Here is a 12,134-nt window from a genome sequence, read left to right on the forward strand (position 1 = left end):
ACGCCCGATTGCCCCGCACTTCGTGGCAGCGGCATTCATCCGCTGTTCGATCCGGCCTCCCGCCCTCGCCGTCCCGACAACACATCTCATCCCGCCGCCTGGGCTCCCTGCTTTGCCCCCGCCTTCCCAGCCAGACTGCCATATTCGCACGTCGGCAACGCTGATCTCTGACACCTGCTCCACAGCCCATCCCGAACACTCGATCCCGAACACTCGATCCCGAACACTCGATCCCGAACACTCGATCCCAATGGCCAAAGCCAGCATCCTGGGCGTGTGGCTGTTGCTCGCCACTTTGGCCTTCGTCGCCAGAGCCGCAAACGTTACCGTGAACTGGGATATCACCTATGTCTACAACGTCAACCCCGACGGCCTCGCCGCACGCTGGGTGATCGGCGTCAACGGATCGTGGCCGTGAGTACCCGCCGCTGCATTCGCTGGATGTAGTGTCTGCAATCGCTCCCAACCAGTGCTGCACTACTGGCTTCCTCGCCATGCTGGTTCTCATATTCCCGGATGACTCTTCATCGACTCCAGCATCCCCGCCATCAATGTCACCGAGGGCGATCTGCTCATTCTTAGTGTCGTAAGTGTGCATCGCCCACCCACGCATCTGCTCCATCCATCCATCTGGCTCGGCCGCATCTAACTCGGCCACCACTCGCTTGCAGAAAAACTCTCTCAACGTATCGACGTCCCTCCACACCCACGGCATGTTCCAGAACGGAACAGGATATTATGACGGCGTGCCCGGTGTGGTGCAGTGGTAGGTATATCTGGAATCGCTGCATCGCTGCATCACTGCCGCAGTGCATGTGCTGCTATCCAACAGTATCTAGGCACCATCCCGCTCCAAGTGCACCCCATGCACACTCCGTCCGACTTACAATCATATCATTCGGTGCCATCGTCGCATGTTGCGACAATGTCCTGCACGCACCTCTCAGCCCCATTCAGCCTGGCCAGTCCTTCACCTATCGCATCCCCATGCAGCAGCACGGCACCTACTGGATCCATGCCCACTACAAGGGCCAGTACGGCGATGGCCTGCGCACTGCCCTCACCATCAAGCCGCAGACACCGGAATACTATCAGTACGATCAGGAGTATACCGTTGTCCTCTCCGACTGGTACCACACTCCTCATGACGACCTCATGGTCAAGTTCATGAGCCCTTACAATCCCACCGGATCCGAGCCCATTCCAGGTAATGTGCCCCGCCTTGAACATGCTGCTACAACTTCTTCCACACACATCGCAGAGCCACTTCCAGCCTGCATCCAAACCGCTCGCCGGACGCTCTCACTGACTCGTTCCTGTGATTCTCCTTGATCCAGACTCAGCTTTGATCAACGACAACTCGGACAACAGCACCTTCGCCATCACCGCCGGCAAGACTTATCGCTTCCGTCTGATCAACGTGTCGCTCATGCCATCAATGTTCATTTCCATCGACGGCCACAACATGACCATCATCGAGGTCGACGGTGTATGTATTTAGTCAGATAGCAGTCCCGCTCTCATTCATCAGACCATTGACGCCTTCTTTCCACCACAATAGATCGATGTTCAGCCGTACACTGTCCAGTCTCTGCCCATCACAACTGCCCAGCGATACTCGATCCTCGTCACGGCCCTCAACACCACCACACAGAACTTCCAGTTCCACGCTGACATTGACCCTAGCATGCTGGACTTTCCCGACAAGTGCACCAAGCCAAATGCGACTGCCACGTTGATCTACAACGCCACAGCTCCGACGGCCGTCATGGATCGTGTGCCCTGGAACATGACCTTCAACGACATGGAGCTGGTCCCGGTCGTCCCAGTCGCCGCGGTTGACCCTGACACATCCTTTGAGCTCAACGTCATTATTAATGTTTTCGACGATGCCTCTAACCACGCCACTTTCAACAATATTGTCTACGCTGCTCCTCCCGTCACTCCGGCTCTCTGGACTGCGCTGACCATGGGCCCGCAGGCCACCGATCCGACTGTCTATGGTCAGAACAGCCACCCTCTGGTTCTGCAGCATAACCAGATGGTGCAGGTCGTGATCAACAATCTTGACAGCAAGGGCCATCCCTGTGAGTTTGCGACCACTCGACCGTTGGTGCTGTGGTGCGCTTCGGCGGCTGTTGCGAACCCCTTTTGGCAGTGTCCCGGACGATTTGCGATGCATGAAGAGGGTCCATGGAATGTATGCTGGCTCGATCGGCTCACCAGGCTGCTCTTCTCTCAGTCCATCTCCACGGCCACGTCTTCCAGGTAGTCTTCCGCTCCACCGAGGCGGGGCAGTACTACAACTCCAGCATCGTCATCCCTCCTCAGCCCAACCCTGTCCGGCGCGACACAGTCATTGTTCCTGGCACCGGCAGCGCCGTCTTGCGGTTCCGCGCCGACAATCCTGGCATCTGGTTGTTCCACTGCCACATTGAATGGCACTGTGAGTATTGCTTGAGAGTCGGGTGTGAGCACTCCCACCCCCTGGCGCACAAATCATTGTTGCACTGCATCGAAGCGATGTCTTGTGTTTTGGACATTGGCAGCGCTGTGAAGTGAACCTTGGCCACTTGTCCTGATATTTGATACCCTTTCATGCTCAACAGTGGAGGCAGGCTTGGCCGCCACTTTCATCGAAGCCCCGCTCGAGATTCAGTCCCGCATCGCCGTTCCCCAGGAGCTCAGCAACTTTTGCACAAACAACGGCTTCAAGACCTCGGGCAACGCCATGGGCAACAACGGCACGGACCTGACCGGCTACCAGCTCACGGCGCAACCCCTGAGCGGCAACTTTGAAACCAAGGGCATCATCTCGCTGGTCGTGACCATCGTCGTTGCCTTGCTCGGACTCGGCACCGTCGTGTGGTTCGGCCACCATCAGTAACTCGGGATCGCTGAAGCTCCGACTTGCACCGATCCCTGCATGGCGATCGTTACCTCTGGACTACCAGGCCGTCCAAGCACCGCCGCGTGTTCTTTATTATTAGTACCCTTGAATTCGAACAGGCGACTCCTCACAGAGGCGCTCCTTCGCCCAGAAGAGAGCCTCCCACTGACCATAGATTCAGCATACTTGCAATCCTCATCTGCCGAGCGTCCTCACACCTCCCTTCTCCCTCGAATTGCTTTCACCATGCATTCACTGCTTCGGCTCTTGCACACCCGTCAATCCCTTTCTTTCCTGGCTGCGTCATGGTCCCTGTAGATTACCCGATAGACACGCTTATGGATACTGGTTGCTTCTTGCTGCGGATGATGAAGGGATTTGCAATTGGACTTGTGTCTCGCCGTACCCCCCCCCGCCCAAGATTCACTCTGCTGTCCATATTATACAATACTGTGCCGTCAGCCCCATTTGCGATCACATCTCTGCCCGTCCAGGACCAAAGTTGAAGCATCGGTCTGTGCAATATGAATGACACCATCGCCGCAATCGTGCCCCACAACACGGCAAAGTCGGATCATATCATACACCCAGTCAAGTGGATCTAATCGTTTCCCTGGGTGTCCCTGTGTGAGGGAGGAAGACACAGGGCAAAGAGCATAATCGCCGCAGGACATCGGCGAGGGGATTATATAGGGGGGCCGATCAATGTCGCCTGATTTACACAAGACACGCAAGTCATTCGTGCGTGAAAGTGTCCCATTGGCGGTACACTGTATTCAGGGGGAAATGGGTGAAGACCGCCGGTCGCTCTCCAGTCTCCACAATCGACCTGCACACTAGTCTCGGAGTGCCAGCGGTGAATGGTGCTTTTGGACACACTGAAGATGGTGGCGACCTTGTGCAAGCTGCCGAGCTGCGATGCGGGAATCGAGGGTGCTGTGTTTGGCCATGAATGCGATGAGTGGGTGGGTGTATTCAGGTCACAGAAAAAAACCCTGTCATGGCTCAAAACGGGGGTGTCCCGTTTCATTTTGGAAACGCGGTAAAACCCGCCAATATGGAATCGCTACGAGTTCAAGATCTGCTGCTTGGCTGTGGCCACCTTGAGCCCCTCCCTTCCTCAAGTCTCCACGCACATCCCCCCCCCAGCAGCCCACAGCGATGCCACCCAAGAGCAAAGGCTCTGAGTCAGACTGGGACATTGATGACGATGATCTTAACGACCTTCTTGGCGACTCGGACAACGAGCGGCCCCCTTCCAAGGGCCCACCCAAGCCTGCTGTGTCCGCTGCAACGACCGACAGCGATCCCTCGTCCAGAGCGCGGACGGGCTTTCTCGACGGCGACACCAAGCCAAACCACTCGCCATCGATGCAAGTAAAGTGCACCCGTCCCTTGCACTGCAACTTCACATGGCTGCCCATAGTCCACCCACACCCCCTGACTCTCATGACGCGCCCGTCAGCCATCTCATGTCATGTCCAACGGGCTGATTTGGCATCGTCGCGACATGGGTTCCATGCATCGCCTTTCCCAATCCAACTCGCCCGCGCTCAAGGGTCCTGCATTCCAGCACCGCTCGCAATCCATCATCACCAGCGGCCACTCTGCCATTCGTCGCGTGGATATATATGCCATAGCGTTCTCGTTGGATTCTCGTCCGCGTTCGCGCACCTCTCTCATTACATCTTTGTCTGTCCGCTGGCCTCATTGCAGAGAAAGCAGCCCGAGGTCAATACCGTGGGCTCGGCTGTCCCCACGTTGTCGACGCAGCCCACTGGCATGCACCCGAAGCCCTTTGATGCCGGAGCAGCACCCAAGCCCAGTGTGTCGATGCCGCCACACGGACCGAGCCCAGGGACTACCGACAACGACTTGGACTCGCTCGACTCGGCGCTCTTTGGCCTCTCGGGCATGAAAAAGTCGCAGTCGAGCGGCATTGGATCGATTCGTATGCCACCCGAATCCAAATCGGGGGTCCAGGCGGTTGGATCGGCTGCCAAGGCCAACATAGAGAGCCGAGGGACGCTCAACTCGACGCTGGGCGAAGGTCTCAAGACGAACGGTAGGGCTTCTGGGGACAACGGATGCTGAACGACCGCCCATCGGCAGCTTCTCGAGCATTCACCAGCCAGCCGAGCTGTACAAACAGCCATGCACTAGCAAGCAATCCACACTGTCGTCTCGGCCACGTCCCTGCTCATTTTCAATCCGTCATATCATTCTTGTGCTGCAGCCCCGTCTCCACTTGCTTACATTCACCTTGTTTTGTCGCGACAATACCACAATCCTCATCTCCGCGATCGAAATGCCATCAATATCCAAATCAGAGCTATCCAGCAGTTTGGTAAGCCGATCGAGTGCCCAGACGGCCAGGCAACCTCATCGACCCGAATGTCACCGCTAAACTGCAATGCACCTTACACGCACCCACAGCTCTCGGTCGGTTCTCAAGAGATATCCATCCCGTCGTTTCTTCTGAGCAATTCAACAGCGGGAAACAGGCGCCCCAGCCGACGAGGGACTGCTGGCAGCCTCGGCGCCGACGAGAGTGGTGCCGCCGGCTTGACCACAGGTGCCGCCGGTAGTGAGAACCATCTTTCCTTTGGCGGGCTCGCCCCCCAACCCGACACCCATGGAGCTTCGCTATTAGCTCAAGGTAGACCACCAACCTTCGACGCTCTTCCGTTGTATTGCCATGGCCACGTCCAACGGAGTGGCTTGGATGGGCTGGTCTTGACTGATTTATCTGAATGTGGTCGCCGGCTCCAATGCAGACAGACCTCGCTCGGCACTGGGCTCATCTACTGCCGATGGAATCTCCCGAAGGGTAAGATGCACTTTTGGAGGCGGGCTGGATACACGCTGTCCCTTGCTCCTTTCTTGCACAAGCGCTTGCGATGATACGTCAGCGGGTAGTAGCCCCTGACGATTTTGCAAAGCTGTCTTGTGCTCGTTGTCTCGACAATCGATGTGCTTGCTGACTTTGTTGATGCAGCCATCGGCGGCCCAGCACAAGGACAGCGACAATGATGATGATCTCTTTGACAGTCTTGGGCTCGGGGAAAGTCGACCTCGGACTGCCCCTGCCCCAGCCCCAGCCCCAGCTTCAAGCACCTCCGGGACGGGACCGGTGTCTATGCCAGGGTATGTGGCAATCTCGAACGAGCTCAATAGTCTGGCTTCGATTCCGCCCGGCCGTTTGTTTTGGATGCAAGAAGATCGACTGTGCACCACATCCATTCAACAGCAACAACAATGGCACCATGATTGCCATCGTTTCGCCATCGACCGTGAGACCCGAGGAAACCATCGGTGTGACCGGCTTTGAGTTAGCACATCTGACGACATATTTCTTGCGGCCGGCAGAGCCTCAAGGTTCGGCGGCTCCAAAGAGCCCAATATTGCCGGGGCTTTGCACACAGGTGTTCCAAGCCTCCGTTTCAACGACGCAGATCCATCCGGACGCACCGCCCAGCCCACCAAGGTTATTTCGGAGCGCAAGGCACCGGATGTAGCACCGAGGGTAGCCCCTGTTTCGAAAAAGTCAGGCGAGGACGACGAGTACATCCCGGCGTTCTTGCTCGAGGCATCTGGGCGACGCCGGTCGAGAGGCGATGCGGCCGGGCGCTCCGGGCTCGGGCTGCCGATGGGTCCTGGTATGTTTCCGTGTGATTTTGGGTCGGAGGAGGAAACAGCTGTGTGGTGCTAGCCGCGTGTTTGAGTTGTTTCTGGAAGACCAAGCTAGTTGCCGGAGACATTGATCAACGGATCTGGCGACACTAGCTGCCGTAGATGACCCCAAGATTGGCCAGGGCCCAATTTCTTTCAAGAACGACATTCCTGAAGGTAGCTAACCTCACCGCTCCAATGCCGCAAGCACTGATCCGATCGTCACCAGAGATACCCCTGCATGGGGTATTCTCGCATGCTGGAGACTGTTTCTAGCAAACCCATGACAGCAACGAGCCTGGCGCACCCAATCGTCTGCAGCGCCTGACACATCAATAACCACGTCGCTCCATTCTTGCTCGTTGATGCCGCTTTGCCGAGACAGCGCCGGTCTCCAAATCCAACATCGATCTGCCGTTTTTGAGTATGAGCTGTCGCGCCGATTGACAAACCAGCTTTGTTTCAACGATCTCTGGCGACTGACGAGATCCTTGCACCGACAACTGCGTTCAGAAAGCGGCCCCGAGGTCAAGAACAGCTCGACGCTTCCATGTAAGAGAAGCGCATTTGGGTCGAGGGCTCCATGTTCGTCATCGTGCGCCTTGTCAATAGCTGCCTTTCCACCAGCAGCAGCCCATGCATGTGATTCACTGTCATTCAATCATTTGCCTCTTTATTTTTCAGCGAGACGCCAAAGTTTTTGCTTGGAAGTCAAAGGATCAAACGGGATGAAGGTGAGTTCAGCGCACCGCCAGGTGTATCCATGTGGCTATCAAAGACACTCGACGCTCTTGCTCAACGATACGTGCATGCTGTTCCATCTCCCAGACGCAAAGCTAGCTCAGGTGAGAGCATGATGCCGGTCGTGCCGGATGCTCGTTGTGTGCTGCCACGGGCCGATGACCAGTCGGCTCTCTCCGGCAGAGCGAGGAGAAAGGGGCCCAAAACGTCCCCCGAAGTACCTCACGCACGAGTCTCAAAGCTCGATCCGAAAAGCAAGCCCATCCTGCCCTCGTCTCCAAGCAGAGCACTTCGCGCCAGGGCAGCAAGCCTGCTGAAGAGGTACGGCGGCCGCATCATCGCCGCAGGCATCGGCGACATCCTTTCGTGTCTCTTCGTCAGGTACCGATCTTACCAACGAATGTCAAGCGGTTAATCTATCGCCTCATTTCAGCCTCACGACTCGGACTCGGGTACGTCGTTGTCGTCGGTGGCTCTAAGCCTCAGCTCGGATGAGGACGAAGTTGAACCTGAAGCCGAACCCAGCGACGCCACAAAGTTACCTAAGCATGGTCCAACCCGGCACAAAGCTACCGAGAAAAGAGCCAAGAAGACCAAGATGCCAGAGAATGGCCGTGCTGCTACCGAAATCGACGGACGGATGATTGCAGGTCTGTCGGGGGTCGTAGCGCCAAAGCGCCAGTTGGCGAGGCAGCTGCTGTGCTTCGGATCGATGTACATCTCTGCTCGATCAACGAATCGACCGTTTATGGCTCTGGGTGCACAATCAGATGTCCTGATGGAGAAAATATCAGGGCCGGAGTCAATGAAACGCTGCTTTGGGTGCGTGGGCTTGACCACCGCCTCCCAAATACAGAGTGATTGCCACTGATCACCAGCTACTCATGCAGATGCCACCAAGCGGACGGAGGAGCTTCATTCAGAGATTCAAAGTCTGTCCCTCACGCTCAAATCGGCGATGGAAGACTTTGAAACGCGCAAGAAGGGCTATGAGGAGCAAATCGACTCTCTACACAAGAGGATCAAGGAGTTGGAGGGTAGTCTCGTCGCCAAGGATAAGCAGGTCTTGTAACGATTCCACCGTGGACAGAGCAGGCAGCAGTAATGGTCTGTCTTGATATTTCGCACCGGGGCTGAAGTGAGTATACGCGCCGCCGTTTCAACTCCCACTATAGTTCACAGAGGAGAAATCGGAGATCAACAAGCTCCATCTCGACGAAATCAACAAAGTGATCGAAAAGTACCAGGGCCTGCTCGATGATTTGCGAGCGTCCCATCTCAAGGATAAGGAGCAGATCACGGCGTACCACCAAGAACACGTAGGCATCCACGCAAAATATCCTGCTGTGCTCTGCCTTGCTGACAGCAAACGTCCATGACACGCCGGTTTGTGTTGCCCAAACAGCTACAGAAGCTTATCCAGATCGAGACGGACAAGCTGAAGGTTGAGCACGAGAAGCAGCTGTCCGAGCTGAAGCACCATCATCTGGAAGAGGTAGATGGCATTTCGATTGGCGACCATCGTTGCACATCTTTTATCAAGCCAAGCCAAGCCAACTAACTCGACTGTTCGTCCTGGCAGCTCAACAAGACCATTTCAAACGCGGAATCGACGCGGCAGATTGCCCTCCTGGCAGAGAGACTCGAGACAAGCTCGCGACTTGTGGATTGCATGCAGCTTAAGCTGGAAAGCGACCATAGCTACAGTATCAAGGTGGGCATGGGCAACGATCCCGAATGTCGATGGGGGCTATTTTGTCTCCATACACCAATGCATCCATGCATCCATGCATCTTTCGATTCCACTGACGCCGTCTCCATGAGCAGGAGCGCGAAGCCGCCTTCCAGATCCGAGAGAAGCAAATTTCGGAGGTGTGCTCCCCAGTGAATACCCTGCTCCGTAGTACCGATTGAGCAATCCGATCCGTTTGTGGCGATTCTTGAGTACTCTCGAGTGCCGGGACTGCGTAAGCCGGAGCTGATCAAATGGGATCGACATCCGTTTTCTTACCGACAGATGCAGCAGGCTCTGAATGCCCAACAGAAGGAAATCGAGGTGGAGAGAGAGAAGGTCTGTATGCTCAGAGTGGCTGTTACAAGCGGGAAGGGAGTATCAATGTTTGGCTGATGTCCGCATAACCGGAAGCCTAGACGTCGATGGTGACATGTGCATACACAGTTACAAGCATGTGGTCGTTGTGCTTGCTGACGCAGCTCTGCTTCATAAATGACACCTCCGATTGATATCCAAAGATACAAGAGCTCGTCAAATCGCTCGATCAGAGTATGATCGAAGCCAAGGAGCAGCATCTGAAAGAAAGACAAAAGATTCTTGATGAGCAGACGAAGCTGGAACAGCAAATGGTACGTACTGTCCATGTTTCTGCGCGGGGAGTGTCTCCATAGTACTCCACTTTGGGCTACTCCTGGGACCTCGTTACTTTCGGGAAGAAATTACAGACCGCACAGACATATACGCAACAAAAATCCTGAAACTAATGCCAATCAATAACCACACAGGACTCAGTTGCCAAGGAAAAGGAGGCATATAAACAAGAGCTCAACTTTGAGCGGCTGGAGTTTGTCAAAGTTCGCGAAGAGTGGACACTAGAGAAGCGACGAGTGCTGAACCAGATGAACGAGGTCTGTCCGCCAATACGGCCGAGAAGAGTGCCCACATATCCGAGATGGCTTGTGGATGTGGATTCTCAGACGCGAGTCGTGACACTCGCAGCGATGATCGACCCTCCACGAATTATAGCGCCAATCGCTAGCGCCCTTGATGCCACCCAGCTAACTCCACACCTGCGACCGCCTTATATAGGAACGCAAGGCGATCGCGCTCGAGAGAGCCGAGCTCGAGGCGCAACGAACCTCGATGGGCAACATCGAGATCGATCTACGACATCTCAAAGAGCGGGAAGAGGCCCAGCTCAAGGCCGGTGTGTATCCGTGCGTCTGGATCCACAGCTCCACCATAATCGACCGATGTTCGCACAGCAGTCGTTGCCCAACTTTACTGACATGACCGTCGCAACCGGGTTAGATCGCATCATCCTCGATCGTGAACTCCGAGCACTTCGGGTGAAACAAGACGAGTATCATCGCGAATCTGCTCTGATCCGTGCGGGACATTCCAGCTTGGACATGCTCAAATCCAGACTGGAGACAGAGCACAATGTCTTTGAGGCACAACGAAAGGAGTTCGAGGCCAAGATCCAGGATGCCATAAAGATGCACGCGGAAGCCAGTTAAGTGGCGCATGTCGGCCCCAAGTTAATGGCGGTGCTATGTACAAGAGCTGACCGGGAATGGATGTCCCATCCTCCGATTGTGCATCGGCTGCTCCTCAGTGAACGCCAAGCAGGCCGCTCAGTCTGTCCTGAGACAGGCACAAATGTCCACCACGGCTCTGGAAGAAGAGCGGAACCGAGTAGGTCCATTCGCCGCCGATGGCCTAACCCAAGCATCTGCGGAATGGAGCAGAGCGAAGAGAGATGGGGAAGATGGCTATCGAACAGCACCCAGGCGAGCGAGGTGTGGAAGTCGCCAAGATGGTGTGCTGTGCCGGGATTTCGATTCCGAGTGCCGACCTCGACACTTCGTCGATTCAGCATGATATCCAACCCCAGGGAACTGACACCGCCCTTGGAATCCATACACTATTAGTTGGCACAACAGAAGCACGATATCGAGGAAGAGAAGAAGAAGCATGTCGAGGACAGACTGGCCCTCGCCAACCAGCGTTGTGTGAGCCTTCGGGAGCAAGGCTCGCTTGAGCCCACAACAGCACGGGTCCGCCTGGGTCCATCGGATGGCCAAGTTGTTCGTATTGCCTCGATGCGATCGGCGACACCCTCTGCCGAAGTGCTGCAAGGAGCATACGTGATGCCAAAGCCATCCAAGGCCCACCTGTACTTTGGCGCCCGACACGTTCCGAATGCCCGCCCAAGGCCCAGCTCAATCTCAGCAAGCACACAGCTCGGCAAAGGTCGGACGAGCTCTCGCACTCTTGCCTGGGCACGTACAGAGCCTCACGCCCGAGATTCATCGCCACCATCCTTACCACTCCCGTGGTCGAGCCGGGTGGCAAGTCGCGGAGTAAATGGAGGGATACTGACGATGCTGCTGGACACGCCTGAGCGAGGACCGGGCTTCGCGGCGAGGTCATCGTCGGGGTGGCACCAAGACTCGATGGAGCTTGAGATCGACTCGTATCTGCAGACGCCGCTGCCCAAGTGTCCTCCCGACGACACTGAGAAGATCGACGGCCAGCCCGGTGCGGCCCAGGATGCAGTGCGGGGCATGAATGCAACTGTGCTTGCCCAGCCGTGAACATGACCGCCTGTTGCGCAGACCGAATACAAGAGCACAGCGCGCCGCTCAGTCGGGGTGGGAGCGCGCTGGTTGGCTGTGGCGGTCGCGCACCCGCCTCCGCCCCCCGCCACAGCCAACCAGCGCAGCCAATCACCGTGCGAGCGCCACACCCACCACCCACGTGGCGCAGTCCCTATTGGCGGGCGCGCCTTTGTTTGTTGACGGACTTGGCGGAGCGCTGCCCACCCATGCCCAAAGTCCCGCTCCATCGCCATATCTTGCCACCCGTCCTTGCGCCAGGTGGCTTCTCTTCGTCGTCCCCCCCCTGCCTGCCTGCATTCCCGGCCGATCCGATCTCCTCTACGTCGCCATGGCTGAAAACCCGATCTATCTGGCTGGATTCATCCTGCTGTCGCTGACCTGTGCGCTGGTGTCGTACTACTACCGAAACGTCAAGACCCCCGAGTCCACCGAGACGCTCGAGCCTCTGACGGCCGCGACAGAAGGCGATGAG

General features: G+C 56.4%; 3 protein-coding genes across 3 annotated transcripts; all 3 read left to right on the plus strand.

Moving 5' to 3' along the window:
- Positions 1–250: 250 nt before the first annotated feature.
- Positions 251–2,887, plus strand: BJ171DRAFT_559146 (Cupredoxin; the record flags this gene model as incomplete). The annotated part of the gene is made up of 8 exons (XM_053113192.1): positions 251–414; positions 538–586; positions 672–766; positions 948–1,207; positions 1,338–1,489; positions 1,562–2,087; positions 2,243–2,446; positions 2,610–2,887. The coding sequence occupies 8 exons, from the start codon at positions 251–253 to the stop codon at positions 2,885–2,887; spliced, it is 1,728 nt and encodes a 575-aa protein (XP_052964223.1).
- Positions 2,888–4,315: 1,428 nt separating this feature from the next.
- Positions 4,316–6,021, plus strand: BJ171DRAFT_515013 (uncharacterized protein; the record flags this gene model as incomplete). Its single annotated transcript, XM_053111884.1, has 5 exons — positions 4,316–4,955; positions 5,221–5,237; positions 5,327–5,549; positions 5,668–5,720; positions 5,889–6,021. Coding segments are annotated over exons 1-5 (1,038 nt in total), but the record flags the coding sequence as incomplete, so codon positions are not given.
- A 3,527-nt stretch (positions 6,022–9,548) lies between these two features.
- Positions 9,549–11,704, plus strand: BJ171DRAFT_186245 (uncharacterized protein). The gene is made up of 6 exons (XM_053106127.1): positions 9,549–9,667; positions 9,824–9,946; positions 10,128–10,245; positions 10,350–10,553; positions 10,657–10,736; positions 10,973–11,704. The coding sequence occupies exons 1-6, from the start codon at positions 9,590–9,592 to the stop codon at positions 11,636–11,638; spliced, it is 1,269 nt and encodes a 422-aa protein (XP_052964225.1). The 5' UTR covers positions 9,549–9,589; the 3' UTR covers positions 11,639–11,704.
- The last annotated feature ends 430 nt before the right edge of the window (positions 11,705–12,134 follow it).

The sequence above is a fragment of the Polychytrium aggregatum genome, assembly GCF_025602895.1.
Source record: "Polychytrium aggregatum strain JEL109 chromosome Unknown BJ171scaffold_33, whole genome shotgun sequence".
NCBI lineage: Eukaryota > Fungi > Chytridiomycota > Chytridiomycetes > Polychytriales > Polychytrium > Polychytrium aggregatum.